Source organism: Triturus cristatus, chromosome 2_2 (assembly GCF_964204655.1).
Source record: "Triturus cristatus chromosome 2_2, aTriCri1.1, whole genome shotgun sequence".
Lineage (NCBI taxonomy): Eukaryota > Metazoa > Chordata > Amphibia > Caudata > Salamandridae > Triturus > Triturus cristatus.
This window is the reverse complement of record NC_140582.1, coordinates 86,577,354-86,601,329: the sequence shown is the minus strand read 5'-3', so window position 1 is coordinate 86,601,329 and position 23,976 is coordinate 86,577,354. Positions and strand designations below refer to the sequence as shown.

Genomic DNA, 23,976 nt, shown 5'->3' with positions numbered 1-23,976 from the left:
GCACAAAGGGTTTAACAACCCTGTATCGTCACTGCAGCCAGCTTGGAGCCACGGCATGGGAAGTCAAGACATTCCATGCATTTCAAAGAACCTTTCCAGAAGCTCTCCCCACTTTCCATAGGAAGGGCACCAGGGTATAAAAATAAGACCTTCAGACCCAATCTTCAGCACTCTACTGGACTCCTGAATACCTGGAAGAAGGGCTGCTATGCTGCTACATAAACTGCCACTCTGCTGGACTACTGCTCTAAATGAACTGCCGCCCTGCTGTGCTGACCTGCTGTCTGCAGCCCTCTTGCCTGGGGAAGAAGAGCTGGACCTGCAACTTCATTTTGAACACAGAGTGTCTCAAAGGGGTATTCTGCTGGTCTCCCTATCTGAGCCTCAGGTACATAATAGGCTCCCCAACAGCTACTGGACCCAGCTACAGCACGTTTCTGACCCCCAGATGGTGTCTCTAAGGTCCTGGACCATTGGTGTGGCTCTTGAGTTCTTGAAATCAAGCTTTTGGGCTCTTTGCGACCACGAACGGGCCTGTTCGCACTGGAACAGTGCCCTTCACACCAAACATTTGCTCGAGCCACCGCCAGCCTATCTCTTCGCACAGCAGCATCAACAGCCTGCAAACAGGTGCATAGTAGGGGTCTCCCCAACTAGTGGGACTTGGGTCTTTGGAGGGAGTGGGCCCTATGTACAGTCTGTACACTGAGCACAGACTGTGCATAGTACAGGCATGCCCACCTAATGGGGCTTGGGTCTCTGGAGGGAGTGGATGTATGTAAACTCTGCACACTGAGCGCAGACTGTGCGTGGTAGGAGCTTGCCCACATAATGGGTCTGACGTCTCTTAAGAGAGTGGGTTCTAAGCAAAGTGTGTGGATTGAGCACAGACTGTGCATAGTGGGAGCTTGCCCACCGAAGAAGGCTTAGATCTCTGTAGGGAATGTGGCCTAGACACATTCTGCATATCCAGTGCTGACTGTGTGTAGTGGGGGCTTGTCCATCTAATAGCTCTTTGATATCAGGAGGGAGTAGACTCTATGCACAGTCCACATACTGAGTGCAGACTGTGTGTAGTAAGGCCTTGCTCACCTAATGGGGCTTAGGTCTCTGGAGGAAATGGACTCTACTCACAATCTCTGCACTGAGCACTGACCACACATAGAAAGCTCTTGCACACCTAATGGGGCTTGCGGGTCTAGAGGGAGTGAGCTCTATGCACAGGCAGCACAATGAGAACAGACTGTGCATAGTAGGGGCTTGCCCATCTAATGGGGCTTGCATCTCTGAAGGACGACTATGCACTGAACGAGATGCCCACCTAATGGGTATTGCGTGCCCGGGGAGATTGGGCTGTATGTACAGTCTGTGCATTCAGCCAAGGCTGCGCGTAATAAGGGCTTGCCAAACATATGGAGCTTGGGTCTCTGTAGGGAATGGGCTGTATGCACAGTCTGCACACTGAGCTCAGACTGTGCATAGTAGATGCTTGACCAAGGAATGGGGCTTATGTCTCTTGAGGCAGTGAGCTCTCAGCACGGGCTGCACACACAGTGCTGACTGTACATAGTAGGGGCTTTCCCACTTAATAGCTCTTACATGTCTGGAGCTCTTTGGGCTTATGTCTGTGCAGGGAGTGGGCTCTACGCACAGTCTCCAAACTGAGCGCTGACTATGCTTAGTACGGGCTTACCCATCTAATGGGGCTTATGTGTCTGGAAGGAGTGAGCTCTATACACAGTCTGCGGACTGAGTGCAGACTGTGCGCAGTAATGGTTTCCCCTTCAGTAGGGCTTGTGTCTCTTGTGGAAGTGGGCTATATGCACAGTCTGCACACCGACCTCTAACTGTTCCTAGTTGCGACTTGCCCACCTAATAGCATTTGCATGTCTGAAGGCCGTGGGCTCTAAACACAGTCTGTACACTGAGTGTAGACCGTGCATAGTAGGGACTTGCCCACCTAATGAGGTTTAGGTCCCAGAAGGGTGTGAGCTCTGTGCGCAGTCTGTGCACTGAGCACAGACTGTCCATAGTGGGGCTTCACAATGTATTGGCAGTGCAGTCTCCATAAAGAGCTTTGCCTAGCCCAAAAGCTGCAATTTTTGGGGGGTCTCTCTCAGTCCCATGGAAGTGCATTCGGACTCTTACGGGACCACACAAGGGCCCCACCGAGTCCTACAGGAGTCCAGCTGGACTATGAAAACATAAAAAGTTGTTTTCTTAAATTTCGGCCCCAGTAGGGGGGTAGCCCCCCCCCCCACACACACAATGGCTAGGAGGTCACTGTATCCTATCCCTGACCCTGTATGTCCTTATTCTTGCATTTTTCGGATTCAGGGACCAAGTCCCTGTATCCTGCATGTTGGCTGCAACATTTTTCTTCATGCTGTAGCCAGCCAATGAGTTTTTGCTTTTTGCAATGGGAGTCCCACTGTAACAGATATCTATACATGTTGAACCTGAATTTCTCGAAAACGTCTGAACAGGTTCATACCAAATCACGAAAAGCAACCTCTCTGGGTAAAGATCTAGCTTTCTGCCAAACTTGGTTTATTTCTGTTCAACCGTTTTTACCTGTATTGTTGTCTAATTTTCCATATGGAAATTGCACGGAGAAAAAGCGTTTTGGAATGCACCATTTTTCTTGGCCCCCACCAATGCCAAACCTACTGGCTTTGAAAATGATTGTTTTCCAAAGCACACTTTACAGCATCCCTGCAGTTCGGATCACTGCACCCAGCAGGTGCCACTGCACCCAGCTGAATGCGACACTCGTTTCATTGACCTTGGGGGAGGAAAAGGCTGATCAGCTTGCCAGTGGCTGAACCTGTGACTTGTAAATTGCACACAGACATCTACAGCAGACATATTAATGCCCTGAGCGGTTTTACCAGCACGAAAATCTAGAGAGCTGCTCAACTCTAGATGTTTCCCTGCCTCTTTGTCCAAGTCTATCAAAACTATAAACCAAGGGACGAGGGGAAAGTCCAGATGCTGGCAAAGTGCCAGTCGGCGCTTGCTGCAGTACTTGGGAGTTCACAGCTTTCCAGGGACTCCATAACCCCCAACCCCACTCCCCCTCCCCTTTCCTGCACAGACCTGTCTCCTAAAGATCAAAGAGGCCTCTGTCTTCCCAGCTGCAGGCTTCACTTGCAAATGTTAGCTTAAGTGTACTGCAGGGAGAGCTGCCTAAAACTCACACCCAACCCTCTCTGAATTCTGTTTTGATTGCCTGACAGAAAAGATTCCTTTTGCACACTTAATTGCTCGGATAGCAAAACGGTTAGCTCCAGTGCATTGCAAATTTACAGGTGTGGAAGATAACGCGTCAGTTATACCAAACATCTTGCTGTTGTGCAGTGTAGTGCTCTGAGACTGTTAGATGTGAGAAGAATTGACAGCCTGTTAGTCAAATGTTCTAAGAAAATACCAAACTTTTAATACCGACTTTCACTTACTTCGACTTCACGATATTGAGAACCAACATATACTCAAGGTATGTAGGTGTCGAGCTAAGAAATCTATACTTCTTGAAATGGGGTCTCTAGTTGGCAGTGAGTTACGCGATGTCCAAGTAGGGACCCTCACTCTGGTCAGCGCAAGTAAGTTACACCCTAAGAATAACCTGTGCTTACCTCCTTGGTAGCTTGGCAAGAGCAGTCACGCATATCCACAGGGGCGAGGTGTAAAGTATTTGTACACATGCACAGTAAGACAGTGAAAACACCACAAAAGGACTCCACACCAGATGAAAACAAGACCAAAACAACAAAAATCTAACAACCACAGCTCAAGATATGAATTTTCAAAGTTAAATAAAGCTAAACTTCCTTAGTAATCAATGGTTGCTCTTGACCAGTACAAAATACCTTAAATGGTTAAAATCAAAGAGGATGCATGACGTAGGGTAGGTGATGCGTCACAAAGGCAGGTAATGCATTGGTTCCTTACTGCTATGCAGGTAAGTGGCCCGTTGGTGCTCGGGGACAATGCGTTGCACCAAGGAGGTGATGTGCTGCTGTAGGCAGCGATGCATCTGTTCCTTAAGGCAGTGCAGAGTCTTTGAGACCCTAACGCCGGGTGACATTGCGTGGCGAGGGGAGGTGATGGAGCGTTTGCGGGCAAGATACCTTGGTTTCTTACTGTGGTGCTGTATCGTTGATTAAATCAGCACCCAGAGACGATGTGTCAGTGATGCATTGAAAGTCAAGTTGCACTGCGTCAATTCCACAGCAGTGAAGCATGGCTCTGTCTGAGGCAGAACGGTGCGTCACAGACTTTGGTGATGCGGTGCTCGAGACTCAAACAGAGGTGGTTCTTCAGAGGCGCTACGGCGAAAAGTCAGGGCCTGTGTTACAAGTTGTGGTCATTGTGTTGAGCGGGGATTACGCTTTGGTGCCGGCAACGGCGATGCATGGAGTTTTGCAATGATGCGCCAGTTCTGAATGATGCAGGGAGTCGATGTGTTGATTTCTTTCCATGTTGCACAGGAACTCACTTCCAAGGGCCCATGAACTGGATTTGGCACCACTTTGCAAGGCAGGGCTCTCAGTTGTGCTGGCAGATTAAGTCTTTGATAGATCTGAGACTTTTTAACAGGAGGTAAGCTCAGAACAAGTCCTTGGAGAACCTCAGAAAGCAGGATATAGAAAGCAAAGTCCAGTACTTTCTCTCTAAGGACAGAAGCAGCAAGCCAGCACAGCAAAGCAAACATCAAAGTGACAGTCCCTCCTGAAGCAACACAGTTCTTCTTCCTTGTAGAATGTCCCCAATCCAGAAGTGTTCTGAGTATATGGTGTCAGAGGTCTGGTACTTATACCCATTTTAGCCTTTGAAGTGGGCAACCTTCAAAGAAAAGTCTCTGTAGTGCACAGGACCCTGCCCTTCCTGGTCCTGGCTCCAGACACACTATAAGGGGGCGGAGACTTCCTTGAGAGGGGACAGACACAGTCCTATTCAGGTGCAAGTGTCAACTTCTCCCACCACTCTAGCTCAGGCAGACCCATCAGCCTGGTGATGGGCCATCACCAAATGCAGGGAACACCTCAGCTCTCTTTATGTGAGACTGTCTAGAGTGAATGCACTATGTCCAACTGTCATCCAACCCAAATGGGTATTCTAGGGAAAGGCACAAGCACAGAATGGTTAAGCAAGAACATGGCAACTTTCTAAAAGTGCCATTTTCAGACCTGCAATTTGAAAACCAACTTAACAGAAAGATGTATTTTTTAAATTGTGATTCCAAAGACATAAAACTCCAATTTTCTATCAGCTACTAACTGGAAGATACACCTGTAAGGTGTTACAAGGAAGCTCCAATGCTAACCTATGGGAGAGGTAGGCTGTGCTGTAGCGAAAAATAAAATTAGCTACATTTCACTACCAAGACATGTAAAACATCACAGTGCATGTCCTACTTTTTAAATAAACTGAACCCTGCCCAGGGGGACTACATTGGGTCTACCTCAGGGGTGCCTTACATGTACTGAAAGAAAAGGTTTAAGCATGGCAAGCGGGTGAACTTGCCAGGTCGTCATGGCAGTTTAAAACTGCACACACAGGCTCTGCAGTGGGAGGCCTGAGACATGGTTGAAAAGCTAATTATGTGGGTGGTACATTCGATGCTGCAGGCCCACTAGTAGCATTTGATTTACAGGCTCTGGGCACATGTAGTGCACTGTACTAGGGATTTACTAGTAAATCAAATATGCCAATCATAGAGAAATCATTCATACCATGTTTTAGAGGAGAAAGCATGTGCACTTTAGCACTGGTCAGCAGTAGTAAAGTGCCCAGAGTCCTAAAGCCAACAAGAATGTCAGAAAAATAGGAGGCAGAAGGCAAAAATGTTTAGTGATAACCCTGCAAAAAGGGCCAGGTCCAAAACATTTGTGTGCTTATCTTGTCAATATGTTGGTGGTTGACCCTCTGGAGTAGAAATATATACAGGTCGATAATATTAATGTCAACATTTGACATACAACTGTTTGGGTTACTCAAAAAAGCTACAATTCTTACATTTTGTTGTTTTTCATCTGCTTCTGTAGGCAGTTTCTGTTTTTTTTGGTGCGATTAAAACTTTTTGGCTGACCTCCAAGGTGTCAGAGCAGTATTTACTACCTCCACCTAAAGTCGTGGCATCAAATCGCATCTAGGCCACCGTGTTTGTAAATGGTTATACCCACCTTCACTTGCCTGTATACCTTGGATGTACGCTGGCTTTTCGCTCACTTTACCAGGTGCGCTGCTGATGCCTTAGTCCCTGACGTTGCTTTTCCGATTTCAACATTTCCATTGGCCACTACCTTTGATGTATTCAAAGCCCTGTCACTACCTCTTGAATTTTGACATTTGGGTAACTGCACTCTATTCCAACACATGCATGCTTTCATCCACACAACAGAACTTTTATGGAGATACTGTTACCTTATCTGCTGCAGGATTACTTCTGACACAGTTTTTACCTTGATGAAGTCCAGATAAAAGGCGCTAGAAGTATTGAAGTATGTATCTGCTCTCCAAATTCCAACATGGAAATAATATCTGCAGTTGTTGACAGATCGCTCCTTGTAAATGCATAAATGCCCGTTTACTTTGACATCCAACGCCAATATATTTTCAGGCCAAACATAACTATATTGTCTCATTATCTAAAGTATATCAGTGCTGTATAAAAAGGAAGCGTTCCGATGGTGCAACAGGCATATGGCCCAACTCTGTGCACCCCATGAGAAGGGTCCAAAGACACTTGTGCGGCCCCTTTTGTAATACAAATCGTGCTGGCACTAGTAACGGCCTGGTGCAATCTCAAGGTGGCTTCCCTCTTGCAATGAGGAAAGACTTTAGCTCTGTGCCCATGCGTTGAAGCACAGTCAGTGTGCTGCCCGAGGGCGACCCTTGTAAGGTACAAAAGGGGTTCAATTGATACCAGATGTCCCCTTGCTGCCATGTGCGGTCACTCACTGCACCCAACTGCAGGGGGATATCCACCACCCTTGAAAGTTAAAGAATATTGAGAGGCAACAAAACAAAGTGTATAAAAGAAAAGTTAATGCAAGAAGCACAGAGGACAAGAGTGATGGATCCCTTTTGTTTATGTTTGTCTTTTATTCATGCTCTTCTTCAGAATGCATACATGCAGTCAGTCAACGCATTTCGCCTATCACAGGCTTCCTCAGGGCTGCAAATATGCAAGAAACACAAATGTGAAAAATGTGCATGCCCATTAAAAGGCACAAACCCTTTGATGCATGTTACAAAATAACCAATATTGTAAAAACACAGACCAATCATCATACAAACACAATACAGAGACAAGATATTTCACAGAAACAAGAGAAGGGTCATTACACATAATACCACAAAACATACCAAATTTTGATCCGTCAGACATACACACGTTGGTCTAGTCTAGAGATTTACATAACACAACATTACAGCATGCCAATCTCTATCAAACATTATAAATATGTGCAAGCATACAGAAATATTAAACAAATAGTAAATAGAAAATCAGTATAAATAAGAGCAAAAAAATAGTGCAGGACACATACAAAAAACATAGTGTACACATTAAATGAGTTAAGGGGATACACACAATATGTGGTAAAACAGGAAAAATGAAAAGAAACTGTGAATAGGTACAAGAGAAACATAAAATTAGATATTCAAATTTAAAAAACGTTCCAAAATGTTTAAAAGAGGCCAATAAAAACCCTACTGTTGGGACTGTAGACTTTCACTTTATGTGTGCAATGGCCACAACCAAGAATGCCAGTAAAATAGTGAAAGATGTGTAAATATTGCACTTCACAATTCCAGATTAAGGATAGTAATATATACAAAGCACCCAAAACCTTGGCTCCCATCACCACAACACCCAATAACTCGATACCACCCTTTTCACAAACCAGTTCTCTGCTGAATACAATGACAACCACCACACTGATAACCATCACTTTGACACCCAAACGTTGGACAACAACCACACACACATCTACCTCACTAGCACCCGCCACACAAAGAGCCAACACACTAACATCCACCACCTTCACACCCATCACAACAATATCACCACTTCAACACTCATCAATTGGACATCCACCAACTGACAAACATAACTTTGGTCAAAACAAATATCAATATTCTCATCTATGTCACCTCTCTATTCAATACCCACCACATTTACAAGCAGCAAACTAACAATCACTACATTGAAACCCACCACCTCAACACCCACAGCCTCAGTGATACCACATCAACCAATTTGATACCCATCAAGTCAAAATCCACCTCATCAACTACCAATAACCTGACAACCACCATTTTAACACCCTCCAAATTAAGACTCATAGCCTTGATATCCATCATGTCACCACAAGCATAAGCAGTGCTGCCACTTCAATGCTCATCAGATCTGAAATCTACCACTGCCATACCCACCTCTTTGACGCCAGTGGCATAGCATAGGTTCCCGTAGCCCCTGCGATGTGTGGGCCCCCAAGCTCCAGGGGCCCCCTCAGCACAGTATCCAGACCTGAGAGCTCCTGATTAAGATTGGGGGCCTCCATGTACCTTGGAGGGGGCCCCTTCAAGCTTTGTTACGCCACTGTTTGACGCAACCACCAATATACCCACTGCAGTGTCCGCCTTGACATCCTCAATGTCTACACCCAACACTACAACCGCCCATTAGTTGAAAGTTCTCACGGCTATCTTCACTACTTATACACAAAAAGTCAAAAAATCACCACTTCATCAGCAACCACTTTGACACATAACACTTTAAGATCCACAGTGTCTATACCCACCGTTACAATTCCCATTTTTACAACTGCCACGTGTGTCATCATGTTCCACTTATGATGATTTCAAGCATCCATGGTGGCACCAGCCGCCTGTCTTAAAATCAGACTTCATTACCTGTGCTGTGCGAACAGAGACAAACAAACTATGTGATACAAAGAAATCCAAAGAAGTGCAGTGTGCTGCGAGTCAGATGTGTCTTATATGGTCCAACCAAGCAACAAACACGACCAACAGAAGCCATGGACCAGTAGCACGTGATTGAGCCAGAGTGGAGGGTCCCCATCCCCGAACACACTTCATTCTGTATAAATAACCAAACGCAGCCGGCAACACATCACCTCTGGGCTCGGCCTGGCTAACTTCCAGGTCCCAGCAGACTCTGGGTCTCTTATCATGTGGCCTTTAATCACCAATCTGCCTAAAAATATGTAAATTATTGGAGATGTGAATAGCTTCCCAGGTCTCTTTCGGCCTGGTTTCCAGAATGTCATGTCTTGTAAGGTGTTTGTTTAGAGCTGATAGCCATCCCCTGGCATCTTCCTGAAACACGGAAGGAGAAGAGGGAACAGGAAACATTAAAGCAATACATTCAGTGCTTAAAATGGAGAAATAGAAGTGCTGTTACTCTCTACCAGAGTACCTGCTACAATTGAAAGTATTACATTTCTTTGAGAAGTGCCGGTACTCTCCTTCTCTAAATGAAAAATTGCCGAGCCTCAGTACCGGACAGTACCGACCAATTTAAAGCACTGAATGTAAATGTAGTGCATTTATATAGCACTCCGCCAAAAGGGTCTCTCAGGCGCTGTGCACATACCGCTGTGGAACCCTTCCTGGCCTTTCCCTGTGAAGTGCCCACTCCTGGGCACCCCCAAGGTGAAGCCAGGCATCCTAGCGCTTTTTGGGGCTGTTGTGGAGATTAAGCAAGCTATTGCCCAGAGTTGCAGAGTGGGACCCATGATTAGAATAGGCACCAAGGTGAGAATTATCAGGTCCGGGGAAATTGAGCCCAAGACCTGCCGAGGAAGGAATTGAACCCTGGTCCAGGCCAGACCTCTGCATCAGGGTCTGCTGCTCTAACCATTGAGCCACACTTCTCCACTGAATACATTGAAGCAGTGGTGGTGTGGACAGGCAACACGAGAACATAGTGTGCTTGTAAAGTCATGTCAGAGGTCTGTTTAGTGTTTAACCATGCCATTAGAGAGAGGCCAAAAGAGGAATCTTATAGTCGCCTTTGACCAGTCCCTTTGGTATGGTTTGGGCCGCAGGGCTGGCTTTAGCGCTGGTGGCGCCCGGTGGGACTATCACTTTTGGTGCCCCCACGTCCCATGACTGCCTCCTCAGATTCTCTTACTACCACCAGCAAATGTGCCCCTCATTGCTCACATCATAAGATATTGCTAAACACAGCGCCCCCCCTGAGGTCACAGTGCCCCCCTCCACAGATCAGCACCCAGTGCGGCCGCACCAGTTGCACTGCCCTAAAGCCGGCCCTGTTGGGCCATCACTGTCCCACCACAAATGTGTAGGTTGCCAGGAAGGGTCACCTTGCTCTGACCAGGCGCGTGCAGCATCGCTGGTTGGTTTACTGAAACCGCCCAACACCACCAGCTGCGAGCACTCTCAGGTTCTTGAGGGACACTTATGGAGGGGTGGGGAGGTGTTTAAAAGTAAGCAATTACCTCACAGCTCCCAGAGCAGCTCTCTGACGAGCACGCACAGCGCGCCGGAGTGAGCCCAATAAATGCAGCCCGGGGTGAGGGATTCCTTGTTGGGGAAGTGTGTGTGTAGGGGCGGGGACGCGGGCAGGTTATCCGTAGACATCAGCTTCTAAGCGGTGCTCGCGGTGTGGTCTGTACGCCATGTTTACACTGAGTATCCCCGGGCTCCGAGTGATGGATGGCTTCTTGAGGGCCGGCACTGTAACAGGTGAGAGGGACGAGGCGACTGTCACTGCAGCCAAAGGGCGCTGACCAGAGACCCTCTCATGTCTCTTCTTCCCGCCAAAAGCAGGGCTGGAAATGAAAAAACAAAAGTGCAGGTACTCCGTACCAGAGTACCTGATTGTTTCTGAGAAGTGCAGGTACTCTCCTATTAAAAGCAGTACGTCACTCTAGAAAAGTGCCGGTACTCTCCCTCTCAAAATAAAAACGTGCCGGTACTCTGTACCGGCCCATTTAAAGCACTGGCCAAAAGCATCCATCCAGTGAGGGTCACCACATTTACTCGTAGCCCTAGCACCCATGGGTGTTTTTCAATCAGTGGTGCAACAGGTGCAGTGGCACCGGAGCCAATCGGTCTGACTAACCTCCCATGCACCCTGATTACGGCTGCCTTGCAACGCATTTGAGGAAAGGGAGGTCCGTTTCCTCCCTTGCATGGGGTCCCACTGACGCTTGTTACGCCGCTGCCACCTCTACTGAACCGGTGAAACCCAGGGCGGGGGCCAGTGGGTGCCAAAACACGCCGGGGGGATGGACAGCTCTTATAGGATAATTGGGGAAAGGCAGCAGCCTCTTTATCAACTCAAACACCCCCATGCATTCTCAAGAGCCGAGTTGTAATCCCCCTGCTGCACGAAATCCCCTTCATACGCCCTAAGGCACTTGCCAACCAACGCTCTCCTGGCGGCTGAGCGCCGGCCGGTGGTGGTTCAAAGAACAGGCCGGGGCAGGCACCTGTTCAGAGAGATATAGAGGCAGGCAAGGTGCGGGGTCTCGGGGAATGTAATGAGGAGTGGAACCGTGGGGGAGGGGGTCGACCTCCGTGCCCTCCTCTTGACACGGGAACATCTGGACCAAAAAGTACGCAGTTTTTTTTAACGACAGAAAGGCACTTCATGATAAATCATTAGTAGCAACTGGAACACGCAGGGAAACATTAACCTGGACACGCACAACACACTCATACACGCAGACACACAAACGCATAGATGCACACTCCCCAGACACAAATACCTCCACACACAGTCCTAAAGACTCCCACCCAAACTCAAATACTCGCGCGCACACAAAGACACAGTAGGCACTAGGCAGGCACGCACTCAAATGCATCTAGATAGAACCGCACACACTTACATACAGGCAAAAGACATACACACACTCGCGCACATTCATACAGACCCACACACAGGTGCACTTTATGCAAACACGCGGAAACACAGACACACATTACATCGTTGTCGTACTCATAGATGCACACACTCACACAGACCCAAGGCATGCAGGCGTACATAAAGACAGGCGGGCAGATATATAGGCACCGAAACACCACACGCCAAACACAAAGATACGCCACGCACACAGACTTACAAACTCACACAGGTACACGCCACACACACAGACAAAAAAGAGATGGATAAACGCCCAGAGTAATGACAAAAGACAGGTACATAAACAGGCATGCGACACACGGCCTCCCTTTCCTGGAAGCCAGCGCTGAGTGGGTGTTCCTCGCTAAGATATCACGCCGCCACCAAGGTGGTCACAACGATTGGCAGGACTGTGTACATTCCCACCCTTGAATGTGCATGTCTACAAGAAAACTTCAGACACCGTAACCCTGCAGTAGATTCGATTTCCTAATTCATAAAGAATTCGGATATCGCTCCCACTATCCCACTAGAGGAACATTTCCGGTCCCCTAGGACATTGAGGCAACCGGGAGAAATATATCCGCTTGCTCAAGATCACGCAACTTGCTGCAGTGAGAAAGAAGCTGGGATTCGAACCTATTAGACGACTGGAAAATATCCAACAGGTTCGAATCTCGGCTTCTTTCACACTTCAGCAAGTGTGTGTAGGATCCTACTTATGGGAAATCAGAGGTCTGCAAAAATCTAATCTCTAGTATCATAGGTGACCCGAAACCCCGAAACCTCCCTCACTTGGCTTCAGCTCACTCTGTCAAGTCACTGCCCCCCCCCCCCTCTCCATGCCCCCTTTACCCTCCTCCGCACAGGTGCCCCTGGTCTGCTGCAGCACTTACCGCGGGCGGGCAGGGCTCGGAAGCTGCGCACCGTGTTGCCGTCCCGTAGTTGTTGCCGGAGCCCCCCAGGGCCCTGCTGCTGTCGCCCCCCGCTGTAGCGTTCGTAGAGTCGCAGCATGTGCTCTGACACCGTGTCCCCGGGGGGCAGCCCTCGCCCGGCTCGCACAGCGCCCTGTCCCAACGGGAGGCCCAGGCACCCCAGCAAGAGCCAGAGCCAGGGCAGCGCCATCCCGGCAGCCGCGACGGGGACAGGTGAAAAGTTCCGGAACAGGGGCAAAGCAAAACCCTCGAAATGCCCGAATCTGGCAGCTCCTCCCTTCGGCGATTGGTGGCTTCACACTGAAGGATGCACAATATCAGCCTCAGAGTAAAGTTTGACGCTCTTTCTGAAAGTTTGCTAAAGTTCGGCACCTAGCGGTGACAGCGCGCCTGTGAAACACGGTGGGTTCTGCCCGGCTGAGCTCCTGGCCGTAGAGTAAGTATCCCTGGTCCCTGCGCCGCTCCCTCTCGCCGTCTGTGGCCGGGCAGCGCTAGGATAGTGCTGGGGGCGGCCCCGCCGCTGGCTGCGGCTGTGGGAGCGGCGGAGGCTGCACCTCCGCGGCAGCCAATGGCAGCGCCGCCCGCTCGGGGCCCGGCTTCCCCTGGCGCCCCTCCCCGCGCCGGTGCCGGACAGCGAGCCCCCGAGGCACCTGTGGCGCTGCCCTCTCATTAGACCAGGACGCGGCCGTGCGGCAGGATGTGTCCCTTGTAATGGGCATATTGTAGGCATTCCTCCCATGGGCTCTCAGGGTAGACCAGAGGGGCTGGGATATCTAAGGAGTCGATGTCTAGGTATTGGGTGACTGGTAGGGACTTCCATTCAAGATCAGTTGAGTGCGATCTTTAAAAGATGCTCCGTTATTAGATTAGGAGACATTCCTTTTGTAGCTGCTGGTACACCCGGTGTTATTTCAAATGCCAATATGTGTTGTCGGTGCTTTAAATGGGCAGGTGCTGTCCGTACTGAGCACCTGCACTTCTTTAATTTCAAAGGGAGATCACCTGCACTTTTCAGCTCTGCTGGAATATAATGGGAGAGTACGCAATTCTCAGGAGAAAATAGGTGCGCTGAATAGAGAGTACCTGCACTTCTGTATTTCAATTTAAAGCACTTAGGACCTGATGTGCGTAGGTAATCGTTTGAAATTACCAAATAGCGCATTTTTGCGATTCGCTATTTGGTAATCGCAAACACCCATGTACAAATATGTGGTTTACATATTTTGCAATTCCCAGTGGGGTGCAAATAGACCTACCTCATAAATATTAATGAGTTAGGGCTTGGTCTGCGAACCATTGGGAATAGCAACAAGCATTGGCATAGCCAATAGGTCTCGCCTTTGGGACCTTATAAGTGTTTAGCCATACAACAGTTGCATAACTAAATACTTATATGGTCCCAAAAGCGAGACCTATTGGCTATGCAAAGCGGCCGTGCGGCCGCGAAAGTGAAAGTGATCGCGATCACGGTCAAACATCAAAGCGGCCATGCGGCCGCGAAACCGAAAGTAATGGCGGTAAAGCGCGGCTCGCGCGCCCGCGCACATGCACTGTGGCTCTAGGCTGGCCTGGTAGCACTTTTTGGAGCCCTCTCAATAAGTCTCGCCAGACCAGCGCATGCGCTGGGTCAGGCAAAACCTAAAAATCACACAGATGGTGGGCTGCTGGGGTAATCAGACCATAATGCCCCATAAGCTTGATTGATGTTCTACAGAAGCTGTTTGCCCGAGTCCTTTTATCCAGATTGCAGTCCTGGATGGAGGATCAACAAATTCTAACCTCCCTCCAGGCGGGGTTCCGTGCAAAGGTTTCCACCATCGATCAATTATTTAGATTACTATTGATCTATTGGAAGTCAGTCAGCATGGGTGCTGGTAACCTTTATTTGATTTTTGTGGACCTTCGGTCCGCTTTTGATATGGTCCAAAGGGAAAAACTATGGGCCCTTTTGTTAGAGATGGGTGCTCCCCCCTACCTTTGCCACTTATTTAAACGCCTCCACTCTGGCACCTATGCAAGGGTGAGATATGGGAGATGTGGGGAAATTTCTGGGCCATTCCCGGTTGAAAAGGGTGTGAGGCAGGGCTGTGTCCTGGCCCCCACTCTTTTCTCCCTTTTTATCAACGGGTTGATTGAGTATCTCTTGCGCTCCGCTAACTTGGACTCCCCTGTACTGGCGGGGCGTAAGGTCCCGGCCCTAATGTTCGCGGATGACACGCTTTTGTTATCTAAATCTTACATGGGCATCCAGCGTACATTAGAGGCCTTCTGCTCCTTCTGTAAAATCAGGGATTTGGAACTGAATCTTTCCAAAACTAAATTTATGGTTTACGGTTCCAACTCATTTAATTGCCCCCACCCTAAGCTGGGAGATGTTGAGCTGGATAGGGTTGCCACTTTTGAGTATCTGGGGGTGACCCTAAATGATAAAATGAATTGGGGGTCCCATTTGGCGAAGGCCAATTTGAAATTAGCTCAATCAGTGGGGGGTATCCTGAAGGTGTTTAACAATACCTCTTTTAAACCTTTGGGCTCCCCCCATGGAAATTTATAAATCGCAAGCTAGAGGAGGAGCGCTCTATGGCGCTGAACTATGGGGATATTCCATTCCCGCTTCCCTCTCTTCTACTGAAAATTCCTTTATTAGGAGATTGCTGAAACTACCTGTCAGCACTCCATTAACCCCCTTGAGATGGGATCTGGGTCTGGTCCCCATAGAAGAGATTGCCCTGAACCGTCCTCTCCAGTTCTGGAGGCGTCTCTGGTCAACGCCTGAGTTGGTAAGCTATAGGTATGATCTTGGTGATATATTGGCAAGGGGAAAATCGGATAAGATCCCTTGGCTTACCTATATAAAGAACCTCTGCTACTTAATTGGGATGGGGAACCTATGGTCCGCCCCAGAAGAGACCTGCCGTGCACTTTCGAAGAATTCATTACGGGAGGTCTTGAAAGCATATCGGAAGGGAATTCTATTCCACTCCTCTCTGGGTAGGCTTACTGACACCTTTCTGGATATTAAGTTTAGTCCCCAGTTTGAAGTTTTCCTGGACGTTATCCAACCACCTTTGGCAAAGAAACTCTACATCCAGTTCAGACATGGCTCGCTACCGCTGAGGGATCTCACACATAGATGGTCCAATGTTTCGGATCCCGTAAGCACGTGTCCTTTATGTACTGTTACCTGTGAAACAGAGTTGCATGTTGTCCTTTTCTGCCCTTTATATATCATTGCAAGAAAAAAGTGGATCGTCCAGTTATGCAAGTCTAGGGGTCTCAGGGACCACAAGGAGGTGTTTAGAATTTTGAAATATGATACTACCCCACTGATAGTGTTTGCAATGGCCAAATTTCTCCTCTCAATGTGGTTTACAAGGTCCAAATTTATGATTTCTGCTACCCACCTCCCCTGATTTTAGTATTACCTACATTGCCACTACAGTACTTTGAGGTGTAGTGAGTATATCTTTGGCCCTGGATACAATTTTTAACAATTTGTCTCTGTGGAAAAACCACGTTCCTTCACTGTGTATTTTTATGTAATAATTTTAATGTTTTAATGGATTACACTCTACACAATGTTTATTTAATCTTGTTTTAATGTATATTTCTATTTATGTCTTTTTATGGTATTTTACCGAAATAAAAGCTTTGACTGACTGACTGGCAATTCCCAGTGGGGTGCAAATAGACCTACCTCATAAATATTAATGAGTTAGGGCTTGGTCTGCGAACCATTGGGAATAGCAACAAGCATTGGCATAGCCAATAGGTCTCGCCTTTGGGACCTTATAAGTGTTTAGCCATACAACAGTTGCATAACTAAATACTTATATGGTCCCAAAAGCGAGACCTATTGGCTATGCAAAGCGGCTGTGCGGCCGCGAAAGTGAAAGTGATCGCGATCACGATCAAACATCAAAGCGGCCATGCGGCCGCGAAACCGAAAGTAATGGCGGTAAAGCGCGGCTCGCGCGCCCGCGCACATGCACTGTGGCTCTAGGCTGGCCTGGTAGCACTTTTTGGAGCCCTCTCAATAAGTCTCGCCAGACCAGCGCATGCGCTGGGTCAGGCGAAACCTAAAAATCACACAGATGGTGGGCTGCTGGGGTAATCAGACCATAATGTCTGTGATTGCTTTTAAATAAACAGTGGTTCATTTGTGAAAAAATAAGTGCTAGGGTTCTCGCCAGGAGGCAGCTTGCACCAGCACATAACAGAACCAAATACTAACCATGAAACCCTACAAGTGGGGAGAGAAGGTGGTGTAATGGCCAGAGCTGCTGACATTGGAGCTGGTGAACCAGGTTCGAGCCTCGGCGTAGGGTCAACATCCTGTGATTCTGAGCAAATCACGTACAGTGGCGTAACACAGGCCCCCGCAGCCCCCGCAGTGCGGGGGGACCCTAAGCTCCAGGGGACCCCCTCAGCACAGTACTCTACCAGAGAGCTCCTAATTTAGTCCCGAGGGGTAGGGGTCCCTCCACATGCCTTGGCGGAGGGCCCCCTCAAGTTTCGTTCCACCACCGATCACATAATCTTCCTGTGCCTCTCCAAAATGAATGTGTCCTTAACTGGTGCTCATGAAGCTCCAATACCTTTGGGTCGAGTTTACACTATAAGTGCCGGTATTGACGATTAAGTGCCGGTGCTGAGCATCGGAAACCACAGGCTCAAATTAGCACAATAAATAAAGCAAACTTTTTGTTGAAATGCGGCCCGTTTTCCTCAAAGGAAAACAGGATGTGTTTCAAAAAGAAAAATGAAAAGTTTTCTTTTCAGTTTTTTAAGAGCAAGCACTGGACCGTTGGACCACTGCCTGCTCTTAAAAAGTGTTTTCACAAACATTCACAAAGGGTCTCTTGGGGACCACTTCCCATTTGCGAATGAGTTATCACCTACTTGAAGAAGGTAATAAAATGCAAATGTTTTGTGACTGCATTTCGCTCACAAAACCTTCACAAATAGTACTGCAATTTGGTATTAGGAAGGGACGCCCTAAACACGCCCCTTCCTAATAGCGAATCACAAACCCAATTTGCGATTTGATAATAGGATACCGAATCGTAAATAGGGATTTGCACATTTCAAAAAGCCTTTTTGCGTTTGTTTCAAAACAGGCCGATTCTGTGAATCTGCCCGTTTGCGTACCCAAAAACACTTTGGGGCTCATTTTTGAGCCCCTGCATCACTTTTGCGCCACCGGTGCGTCACTTTTTGTGACGCACAAGTGGCGTAAAACATGCACCATGTTGAGCCATATTTACGCAGTGTTGCATCTAGGTAGATGCGTCACTTCGTAAACCCCTGCGCTACATTATACCTGCGCCAGGTATAATGTATGCAGGGTGGGCGTACCCCCGCAAAAAAGGGTTCTATGAGATTTCGCTGCACCACTTCTAGGACGCCAATCCGTAAAAACCTTATGCCTGCCTCATGGCAGGCATAAGGGTGACACAGGCCCTTTCACATGGGGCGTGCCCCATGTGAAAGGAACATTGCTGGAGTTGCGTCAGGCTTCCGACACAACTCCAGCAATGCGCCACTTTTTGCACTGACAGATACGTCAGTTATACTGACGTATCTGTCCTTCCTTGCGACATGATGCGTCATTAGTCTCAGCCTACCACATCATTCCATGAGCAAATAGCAGCACATCATATCTGGAGGGCCTCCTAACACTGTGTCTGGAGGATCACAGAACCGAACTAGGATATAATGCCTCTTCTCTCCATCAGCTCTGCCCCATTTCTCGCAGCAGAGGTGACTTTGCACCCCCCCCCCTCCCCCCTGACCTCCAGGGTTACTGAACAGTACTGAAGGTGCTTAGACTTCCATTACTACCTCTGCTAGGGAATTAAATCAGTGAGTTTTTTTTTGAGTGACAACATTTTACTAGAAGTAATGGAACTTATTAACAAAGGGCTTGAGACCCTCACTGGCGAGTTGCCGTGCTTTATACATTCTGATTGATTGATTAATTGATTGAGCTTTCTGTTATCGCATCCAGACGTATCACAAAATAACGGGGACACACCTAAAATAAACCAGACCTATTTTTTTTTTTAGATTTATGTAGCGCGAACTAGATACAAAAGCATCAGAGCGCTTAACGTGAGCACCAGTTGCGTTACAGACAAACACAATCATTTTTAAAAAATATTTTTTTGTTAGGCACTGGGAGATTAAGTGATTTGCCCAGAATCACGGGATGTTGAGTGTCCCTGCCAAAACTCAAACCCAGTTTCCCAGCTTTGAGGTCGACCGCCCTAGCCATTAAGGATATATAACAGGCGGTGAGATTCTGTAAGGTTATCAGGGGCCGGAATCCGTAAGGTAATTTTTATATAATACAAAAGCCTCTGACACCGTAAATCAAGATTTTTACTTTTCTCAGCAAGACTATTTATTGACTGCGAGTTATAGTTCAATTATAACAATTATTAATTCTTTGAAGCAGACAGAACACTTCTTCATTGCAACAAGTATATGTCCTTTACATAAAAACATTAAGAACATTACATTTTTTCTTCAACAAATCAACAAACATAAACAAAATGTTTTGCACAAACGAGTAAATCTGTTACACTACAATACTCAGATATCCTATCTTGTACAGTGTGGGAACTTGAAAATATTGTTGCCCCAACGTTAGCTACTTATTGTGGTCCTATGCAGGGTCAGAGAGGAATATTCCGTAATATTTGTTAAGAGCATTGATTATATATGTTGTTTTACGCTCTTGAGGACGTTGTTGTCTAATTTTTATCTCAAACGTGTCTCTTTCTCTGTTAGCCCTAGCAATCAAGCCACATCCTCTCCCCTATTGGATTTACAAATGCTTATTAGTAGTATCGGATAAACGAGTAACAACAATGATTTTGTTATAAATAATTAGAATTGAAAATGTTTCAATTCTGCAAATAAGAGAGCGTCTTTCTCTCCAAGAACCACGCAAGTACAGATTCTGGTGTACTACACATTTTATTGAAGTAGAACATGAAGCGGCCGACAGAGCCGAGTGCACAACTGCAACTGCCCAGCATTCAAAACACAACTGTCCATATCTGATTCTAGACCAGAACCCAACACATCTTGAACCTCACAATCAGACAAAATAAAACATGTTAAAAAATGTTAGGGAATGGAAAAAATCTTTACAGATTACACACAATCATGTAGCTTTACTTGAGGTTTCCTCTACAGATAGGTTCTCAGGTAGCTGTCAGCGAAACGTTGAGAACCCATGGTCATATCACTTCCAGGTACAGATAACCTGTTTTTGAAGAGACAATTTTTCTTTGTTCTACCACATTCTGTCTTCAAGCATTGCTAATTTGTACCTGCACCACTCTTTTAGGAATTGAAAACTTGGAATGGATCCTTCTCTACAATGCCAGGTATTTTGATCCTGACTCAATCCCCGCTTTTACAGGCAGTTGAAGTTTTCACTTTGCTATACACGCATACTTCTTTTGGCCCTTATCACAAATGTGCCTTACAGACATCAGCTTCTCTTCAGACACATTCATATCACCTATCCATGGACGCACCAATTTAATATCAGGCACACAACCCCACAGAAGGTCAAAAGGAGAGAGATCAGTGAAAGCTTTGAGTGTAGTGCATAAAGCCCACAGTAACTCATTCAGTTCTTTACACCGCACAAAATCATTGGCAATTGATAAGTGCCCATTGTCCTTGATTACTCTATTGCACCTCTCCACCAAGCCATTGCTCCTGGTATAATATACCAACATAGTTACATGCATTATACCCCAATGCACCAGAAACCTTTCAAACTCCTTAGAGGTGAATTGTATACCATAGTCAGGTATTAACTCAGCCGGAGCTCCTTCGCTCAGAAACAAAGTTTAAAAAAAACTCAGGGCCTCATTTATGAGACCCCTTGCGGCACCAGAACATCACTTTGTGTGACGTGTGACGTGTGGCGCAGGAGCCTGCTCCATATTTGCTTGGCAACACTAAGCCACTTTTTTGGCTTAATTCCGCCTCCTAAATATGGCTCCCTTTAACGCAGTTTTCTGAGTTAAAGGAGCATGCAATGGGTGTTGCTGGGGGTGTTCCTAGCAACATCCATGGCTTTTTGACACTGTCCCAGATTTACATGTAATCATAAATCTGAGGCAGCTCAAAAACGTACCCCTCCACAGGGGAGGCGTAAGGGAGTCACAACGAGGAGAAATATCTTTATTTCTCCTCGTTTTTCCTTTTTCTATGTGTGCTGCATTCTTCAGCACACATGGTGCAAAGGTGCCTGCGTTGGCGCACGGCAGCCTATTGAGCGCCGGTGCAGGGGAAATGCACAGGAATGCACCATATATGATAGATACAGCGTATTCCTGCCATTTTCTTTCACCGTAAGGCAGTTATCTTACCAGTATTGGCGGACATTATAAACTTCAACATGGGCCAACCAGAAAAGTAATCAACAAATCCGATTATATACCTGCAACTTTCCTTAAGCACCTTCACAGGACCAATGACATCAATACCTAGTTTAATCTAAGGTTTGTTCTCCCTCACACAGGGCCCGATTCACAGAACTAACTTAAGACAAAATCCTAAACTTACTACCATTTTCGTATTCACAGAAGGCACTTACTCATTTTGGTATTCACAGAAGACACTTAATGTTCAACATCCCTATCCATTCTCGGCCACCAGAAATTGTTCCTAATTCTCCTTTTCATAGCTCTCATGCCCACATGACCCTGGTGTGCCAGTCTCAACATTTTGGCACAAACAGCACATGGAACCACTAACAAATCTGATCACCTATATATCCCACCAGAAACATTAGGCTCAGTGAACACATGCTTGAATGAGTTGAGAGACTCACTTTTATTATGTTTTGGTCACCCTTTGTTAATAAGTTCATTTACTTCAAGTAAAACGTTGTCAGTCAAAAAGGCAGTTTTCCTCACTTTTTTATATACTGCCTTCCATAAAAATAAATGTGAGGCCAACCATGCTGAAATCCCCTTTTTGCATATCCTTTTTTTCTCACTTGGAATATCTGAAACTCTTGCAGTCTATATTGCCATTTGGCATTTTGAGGAATGGGCTTACTAGCACCTCTGGTGATGAAAACATTGATTAAAGGTTTGTGATCCATGTGAATGGTAAACTCCACACCCCACAAATAACTTCTAAAGTGATTGACACCCCAACAGTAAGCTAGGGGTTCATGTTCAATAAGAAAATAGGGGACCCTGGCTCCTCAAAGAGCCCATGATGCAAGAGCAACGCATTTGTCCTTGCTTCCACAAGTTTGAAGCAAAACAGTTTCCAAACCATATTGGCTTGCATCAATTACTATCACACAGAGCTGTGTCAAAAGGCTTGAGAGAAATGGCATTGGAAGCATTCAGGTTCACAGCATTGAATTCTCTACCGACTTTCTCACACCACACAAATCTTTAATTTTCTCGAGGACCACATGTAATGCATTTTTTGGCACATTTAGGAATGAATCAGGAATATGATTCCAACATAAAAAAAAGATTGCAACTGGTTTGTGTTCTCTGGAGAAGGAAACCCTGCAAGAGCGCAAACCAAACCCCTTTTAGGTTCTAGATACTGGACCGGTAATTTATAACCAAGATAGTCCATGTAGTCCTCTGCAAACTTGCATTTACTGGCCCTCAAGGTAAGCCCTATCTCCTCTCCTTCAGAATGGATCAAACGTTTGCCAGAGACCTGTCTTGAGACTCCATATCATGAACAAAAAACAAAAGAGCAACCTGAAAGCATTTGACATTACGAACATCCTTCAATAAAGTTTCTACCACACACTGAAAAACTGGTGAGGCTGAAGCCAAACCAAAAGGCATTCGTTTAAATCTATCAGTCCTTTAGGGTGTGATAAAGTATGTTAAGTGATGAGAATCACAATGTAAAGTTATCTGGTGATAACGTATGTCATGTCTAAGGTTATAAAAACCTTAGGACGCTTGAGTATGCTAAGCATTTCTGTAATGTTACGTAGATGATATCTGCCCTTCCAAAGTCTGGTATTCAGGTCTCTATGGTCTATGCATATCCTCAAAGATCTCTTGGTCTTCCTTGCCCACACCTCTGGAGATAACAACTAGGAACTCTGTATTGGTTTGATAATGCCTTGGCCACTTAAGTTCCCCAATTCTTTTTTTAGGTCATCCCTCTTGGAAATGGGTCCATAGTGTACTTTGTGTACCACTGGAAGAGCACTGGGTTTCAAAATAACTTGATGAGTGAAACCCTTAAGTTGTACTAATTTTTCTGCAAAACCATCAGGAAAGGCATTGACCCAAGCACATGCATCTATGGCCAAAACAGACATACACTCTTTCCTCAACATCACTTGAGCTGGTCTGTTCGGAGCTACACCATTCTCAGACTTCTCTCTTTGAGCCACCCTAAAAGACATGACCCATCTTTTGTAATATAAATCGTGCCATTGGCACAGTTACCTTTAAAACTCAACATGGCATTAAATTTACTTAAAACCTCTATATGAGTTCCACCATAAGCAATAGGTCGAACATTTAAACTCTTAAGTGTAATATTAGTAAACTTTTCAGAATCTTTCTTTCCTATCAGAGTGAAAAAGGATCCTGAATCAGCCATCATCATGATAGGAGTTCATGAAACACCAATTTTCATGCACCCAATTTCACAATAGGGTCTTTTGATAGAAGTTGAACCAACATGTAACACACCATCACTTGCACACACATCTTTCACACAGTCAGTGTCAACACAAAACCACATTGTCATCTTCAGAACAGGATGGCATAACTGTGTCTGAAATTGTTTCAATGGTGTTGATAGCCTTAGATGGTACACTGGAAACAGATGATTTTCACACTTTGGCAACATTTCCCTTTTCCTAACATATAGCACAGGTTTCATCAATGGCAGGACAATTTTGATTCTTAATGCCACACCTCTAGCATTCTAGTTGTTTGGGAGTGTATTCATGTTTTTTTTCAATTAATTTTTCAACTTATTGTTACCATGAACGTGAGTATTAAATGCCATTTGCTCAATAAATGTAGTGGCAGACTCAACAATACTAGATATTTCTATGGCTGTGTCTAAAGTTACATTCTAAATTGTTAACAATGATTTTTG

The 23,976-nt window shown here is 46.2% G+C and overlaps 1 protein-coding gene across 1 annotated transcript in view; it reads right to left on the bottom strand.

Annotated features, from left to right (window-relative positions):
• The window catches only part of BMP3 (bone morphogenetic protein 3), a 102,304-nt gene extending 88,991 nt beyond the window's left edge, over nucleotides 1–13,313 (bottom strand). The window contains exon 1 of the mRNA XM_085641084.1: nucleotides 12,799–13,313. Within this exon, the coding sequence (XP_085497210.1) occupies nucleotides 12,799–13,027 (229 nt within the window). The 5' untranslated portion in view covers nucleotides 13,028–13,313. The remainder of the gene's footprint in view (nucleotides 1–12,798) is intronic.
• Between the last annotated feature and the right edge of the window lie 10,663 nt (nucleotides 13,314–23,976).